This window comes from Tasmannia lanceolata, unplaced genomic scaffold (genome assembly GCF_043159265.1).
Source record: "Tasmannia lanceolata isolate RefF3 unplaced genomic scaffold, GAP_Taslan_0.1 ptg000020l, whole genome shotgun sequence".
NCBI classification, from domain to species: domain Eukaryota; kingdom Viridiplantae; phylum Streptophyta; class Magnoliopsida; order Canellales; family Winteraceae; genus Tasmannia; species Tasmannia lanceolata.
In genome coordinates, this window is record NW_027518697.1 from 19,347,791 (window position 1) to 19,353,886 (window position 6,096).

General features: G+C 38.6%; 1 protein-coding gene across 2 annotated transcripts; it reads left to right on the plus strand.

The window, feature by feature from the left end:
• The first annotated feature begins 737 nt into the window (after positions 1-737).
• LOC143854563 (cation/H(+) antiporter 15-like) lies at positions 738-5,014 on the plus strand. Of its 2 annotated transcripts, XM_077364593.1 has the most exons (4): positions 738-851; positions 959-1,118; positions 2,002-3,003; positions 3,722-5,014. In XM_077364593.1, exons 1-4 carry the CDS (start codon positions 814-816, stop codon positions 4,850-4,852), a joined length of 2,331 nt encoding a protein of 776 aa, XP_077220708.1. In that variant the 5' UTR covers positions 738-813; the 3' UTR covers positions 4,853-5,014. The 2 variants fall into 2 exon arrangements, with proteins under 2 accessions (XP_077220708.1, XP_077220707.1); XM_077364592.1 differs by lacking the exon at positions 738-851 and having other exon boundaries at positions 871-1,246.
• The last annotated feature ends 1,082 nt before the right edge of the window (positions 5,015-6,096 follow it).

Here is a 6,096-nt window from a genome sequence, read left to right on the forward strand (position 1 = left end):
CAATTTGACCATTTGATGGGCAACATTGTAAATAGGTTGTGGCTCAAAAATCATTTCCATAGGATGATCGCAACCCTCCTATCTATAGAGTTTTCATGTGCAATTTGTCTTTATATAAAGGGCTAGGATCATCCTATGGAGATGATGTTTTGGGGCCCAACCTATTTACGTTGTGGCCCATCAAATGGGCGGTTTGGATTATCCTATGGTGTGGGCAGTAAAGTTCATTTTGAAAAATATGGGTGGGGCTTTCAAAAAATTAATTGTCGGGCCATATTAGAGAGAGATCAGTTTAGTGGTGTTGTAAAGAAAATGGCTTTTCGAAAAATTCCATTTAAGAAACTCCCACCCTGAAATCCTCTTTCCTTTCTTAAACGTCACCGACTTGTTTATTTTATTCTCGACTTCTTTATCTTTTTGCATCTTTTTAATCGTTTTAGGCTTTGGATCCATCGATGGGATCTGGGGAAGATGGGCTCTCTGAGCTGATTATTAATTGAAGGTACATGATATCCCCCCCTAACGGTTTCTGTGAGGATGGTTCACCTGTTGAGGATAAATTCATCCCTGTAACGTTTTTCATTTTTTCTTTGCATTTAAAACTTAACTAATAACGTTAGAGAGAGAGAGAGGGGGATATCATTCCCCTAACTTTATTGAAGGATTATGTGGCCAAGATCATCGATCAAGGTTGAATTAATTGATATGGGTGGGATATGGTCAATGGACTGATCACATTCTCGCTCCAAATGTGGGCCCAAAAACGTTGCTGCTAGGAAACAGCCTCACAGCGACCGTGTTTTCAGTATTTCGATGCCGTTTCTCAACAAGTTATCTTTTTTCTTCACGAGGTATTCTCTCCTCCATTCATCTCTCTCTCTCTCTCTCACCACCATTTCTCTTCTTCATTCGTCTCTCTATTGCTTTCTTATATTTTCTTTTCTTCTTTATCTTAAAGGACGGAAGGGAAAAGAAAATCAAGGTTGTGGCAATGGGGGTTACGATGGCATCGCAGAGTGGCGTCTCATACCACCTCCATGTTCAGAACAACATATCATTGGTTCCGCAACCCAAGTGCTTTCGTCGGACTACAGCCAATTCAGTCGGCGTATATAATGGTGATAACCCTTTCACTCACCATGTCTCTCTCTTTTGTTTTCAAGTCTTGGTCATGACCATGATCATGCGCACCGTTCGACTTCTCCTCAAGCCACTCAGACAACCTGAAATTGTTTCTCAGATTATTGTAAGTTTTTTAAACGATGTATAGGGACCTCGCCCGCACCTAAAAGTTTATGGCACTAGTTAAGCTCATGGTTTTAAATTTCGACCGAAATCCGAAATTTCAGATTTCGGACCGAAACCGAAATTTCCGAAATGTACCAAGTTTCGGGAAATTTCAAAAATTTAGGAAATTTCGGCGAAATAATAGATAAAATAATATTATTTTAAACATTTACCAAAATTCCCAAATTTCGGTAATTTCGGTTCAAATTTCAGCCTTAAAAAACAATATTTTGAGAGCTTTTATCAAATTTTGCTGGAAATTTTGGTTTCGGGAAGGGCCGAAGACCGAAAACCTAAATTTAAAACCTTGGTTAAGGTGCATTAGAAACGATAATTTACACATATTTGGATTAAAAAAAAGTCTTAAATCATGTGTATTTCTATCAAAAATGTGTAAAGTGATTGTACAATATCATTTCCAATGCAGCTTAATCACTCGTTAGCAAAAGCCAAATTTTATTGATAAGTTTCATCATCATTATTATTAGAGGAATTCTAAACTCATGGGCGCTTTTGCACCCCCATTGGTTGAACGTCACCATAGTGTAATTAATGTTCACTGACTTCTACATATTATAAATGCACTTTGTTGAGGGAGTCCTTTCATCCAATTTTTGCAAGGGCACCCTTGAGTTTAGCATTCCTCTTATTAATATCTTCTTCTTATTCTTCCAATTCATCTTTTGGATTTGGAAATGTTTTTGTTCCTCCCAGGGCGGTATCCTCATTGGCCCGTCGTTTCTTGGACGCAACAAAATGTTTACCAAATGGGTGTTCCCGGACAGTAGTAAATACATGATTGAAACAGCCTCTGACATTGGAGCCCTTATTTTCCTCTTCCTCAGCGGAGTAAAGCAGGACCCAAGCATGTTAAAACAAGCAGGAAGAAAGGCAGTGGTTATTGCTATTTCGGGCTTCATTCTTACTATAGCATCATTGATGTCTACAGCTTCCATCCTAGGCAAATATGTAATAGCAGACCTAGAAGGCATAAATATCCTCTGGGCGTTATCTACAACTATTGCAGTAACAAACTTTCCTGTTGCCCACCCCATTCTCGTCGAGCTCAACCTCCTCAATTGTGATCTAGGCCGACTTGCCATGGCCGCGTCAATGGTCACGGATTTGATAGCATGGGTGCTATTCGTACTCTCAGTATCCGTTAGACATGGTAGGGGGAATGCTTTGAGAATGATATCCTTCGTAGGGAGCTTGGCTTCACTAATAATCGTCATAATCTATGTTATACGCCCAGTGATGAAGTGGATTGTCCGAAAAACACCCAATGGAAGACCAGTGGAAAAGAGGTACATTGCTCCGATCCTTTTATCGGCCTTCATTGCCACATTCATTAGTGACTTTATTGGTGCAACAACAGCAGATGGGCCTTTGTTTTTGGGGCTGGCTATACCAGATGGGCTTCCTTTGGGAGCAATGATTGTGCGAAATTTTGAGACTGTTAATAACATCTTCCTTTTGCCATTCTACTTCTCTAAGGAGGGTTTTCAGACAAATTTGTTTTCGGTCCCTTCGTGGAAGAGCTGGTGGGCGATGCAGTTCATCCTCTGCAGTGGATACGTAGGGAAGACAGTCGGGACTATATTGGCTTGCCTTTTTTACAAGATGCCTTGCTCTGATTCGATATCGCTTGGTCTCGTCATGAACTTCAGAGGCATAATAGAGTTGTTCTCATATGAAAATTGGCTGTCTAACAAGGCAAAACACCTCTACCCTTTCATGTTTTCTCCTTCTTGCTGTTGATAGAGATGGGTATTTGGATGTCAGGAGAGAGAGAGAGAGAGAGAGAGAGAGAGAGAGAGAGAGAGAGAGAGAGAGAGAGAGAGAGAGAGAGAGAGAGAGAGTATTGTTCCTTTTAGTAAAAGGATTTCTAAAATAGATATTGATTGGACTTCCATGGAAGGCGGCATCACCCGGGACTGTCACTACATGTGGGCTAGATAATTTGTGCTGCTTAGCACACATGTAGGGAACACAAGGAGTGAATGTCCCCATAACGCCACCGTCTTCCGAGTCCTCCTAAAACTCATTCAAAAAATGAAGAAAGCTAGATGGTCACCCATCTATGCTTAGTTTTTCTGGTAACTGAGAATCCGGATTTTGTCAAAAAGTTCAACTTTTTAAAAATATTTTCAGTAAGTCCCTACACTACTTGTATTAAAATTCATTACACCAAATTTTATTCATAAATAATCATCTTTGACTTCAAAACCAAATGAAATACGGTTATATGTAAATATTTTAAAATTTAGCAAAAACAATCTTTGATTTATAAACTAATTTGCGATTAGTTTACAAGTAAACAAGCAAAGTTACATTGTTGCTTCATGATTAAGTCATTAAACATTTGTATAAGTTTGTTATTATTTGCAATAAATTCTTGTTTTACTTACGGATCTTGTACTAACTCTTTCAGTATATAAACATAAGTACTTATTCGGCTCTAGCATTCTCGACGGTGATGATAACAGCCGTCACGACGCCCCTAGTGAGCATCTTAAATGGAAATTCAAGGCGCTACTTGGCCTATAATCGGAGAACGTTTGAACACTCTAAGTCTGGCACCGAAATTGGTATCCTAACATGTGTCCATGGCGATGAAAACATACCTTCCATCATCAACCTTCTGGAAGCCTCCAACTCCACTAGAGAAAACCCTATCAGTGCCTACGCTTTCCACCTTTTAGAACTCTTCGGCCGTTCCATTCCTGTTTTCGTAGCCCATGATTCCCAACGAAAATCATCTTACCCAACTAACGACGAGCACTTCGTGAAAGCCTTTCGAAATTACGAGAAGTACAAAGGCGGCCAAATATGCATCCAATCATTCACCATAATTTCTCCTTACAAGAGCATGCATGAAGATATCTGCAAGTTTGCTTTGGATAAGAAGGTAAAGCTCATAATTATTCCTTTTCACAAGCAACGAACAATCACCGGCAATATGGACACAATGGACAATGCCTTGCGAACTGTAAATCCTAACATCCTCGAAAATGCTCCTTGTTCTGTGGGAGTTCTTGTCGACCGTGGGGGTGTCGGTAACACAATGTGGGCCACCCAAGATAACTTCTCGTATAGCATTGCCATTATATTCTTAGGCGGGAACGATGATCGGGAGGTGCTTGCCTATGCCTCTAGAATGGCCGAGCACCCGCAAGTGAGCCTCACCGTGGTGAGGTTCCTTCAGACCAATACTAAAGAAGATTCGAAGAGGGATATGCAGTTTGACGACAAGTTGTTGGAGGAATTCAGATACAGGAATGCGGCGAATGAGCGTGTGGTTTATAGAGAGGAAGTTGTTCAGGATGGACCAGAGATGGTTACTGTGATGCGTTCCATGGGTAATGGATACGATCTTATGATGACTGGCAGAAAACAAAGTTCAAAGTCAGAGCTTCTCAATGGACTCTCTGAGTTTAGCGAGTCTCCGGAGCTAGGGGTAGTCGGTGACATACTAGCCTCGCCGGATTTCTTGGGGGGTATGGTTTCAGTGTTGGTGGTGCAACAACAATTGCATATGCGAACTCTTGTATTCAAGATATAGGTGTATTTTAAGAAAGCTGTGTTTAGCAATGTAAGAGGGATTTTAAAATTTTCATTGTTAGATGGATTGAGAAACATACCTGGATTTTTTCTTGCAATTTTATTTTACTGTTTGGTTCACATTATCAATTTTTTATAATTCAAAATTCTACTATTTGGTTCATGTTTGTTAGTATTTTTATGAAAAATTATCAATAAAGTGAAGGGCACCCTTGCAAGAGCCCAAGGGCAAGAGTGCCCCAATGGATCCTTGTCCCTAAGCCGCAATCGGGGCAACCGTATCTTGGGAAAATGGCCAAAACACCACTATCTTCTAGAAAATGGCCACAATACCATATTTCATAGAAAGTAACCAAAATATTCCATCTCATGAAAATAACAAAAATATCTCTTTCTCATAGAGAACTGAAAATTGTATCCTTATGCATAGAAAATTACCAAGATATCCCTAATTCCTATGAAATAGGGCTGGATTAAAGAAAAGGGCATTTGGCCATTTTCTATGAGATGTGGGATATTCTTGTTATTTTTCAATAGGTAGGGATATTTTGATAAATTTTCCTTGAGACAAAGGCATTTTGATAATTTTTGATGAGATAATGGTAGTTTGGTTATTGTTTATGAGATGGGGATATTTTGGTTTCTTCTTATAAGAGGAAAAGAGACTTTAAGGGCAACCGATTTTACTTTCTCAACCGATTTTAAAAGGTTACCGAAAATGATGTGGATCCAATCAAGGGACCTTTTCCGGCTCTTTATGCTAGGGCACCCTTGAAGCTATCATTTATCTTCTTCTAAAATGGGGTGTTCTATTGCTTTTTTTTTTTGTAATTTTTTTTAACTTTTCCATTTGTTCTTATTTTGTCCATTTTTTTCTAAAACTTACCATCAATAGACAAATGGGTATTTTTGTACATTTTCATGTGTTTTTGGTATTTTAGTCAAATTTCTATTAGATGAGGGTATTTTTGTCATTTTCTAGGAGAAATGGGTATTTTTGTCAATTTCTATTAGATAAGGGTATTTTAATCATTTTATGAAAAAAGGTTCTTTGGTTATTTCTAATGAGATTGGAATATTATTGTAATTTTTATGAAAAAAATTTCTCAATTTTTTCTCAAATTGACCATGCATAGAATAAATTACCATGGATACACAAACTATGTGTTAGGATGTTTTGCTCATCATGAGTATGAGGTATTTTGGTTAATGTTCTATGAGAAAAGAGTTTTATGGTCAATTTCT

Bases quoted from the DNA above. Each gene is read 5' to 3' on its own strand.
- LOC143854563 (XM_077364592.1), top strand. From the start codon at position 992: ATGGGGGTTACGATGGCATCGCAGAGTGGCGTCTCATACCACCTCCAT. The intron at 1,247-2,001 runs GTAAGTTTTTTA...TGTTCCTCCCAG, and splicing joins AAATTGTTTCTCAGATTATT to GGCGGTATCCTCATTGGCCC. The intron at 3,004-3,721 runs GCAAAACACCTC...TAACTCTTTCAG, and splicing joins AAAATTGGCTGTCTAACAAG to TATATAAACATAAGTACTTA.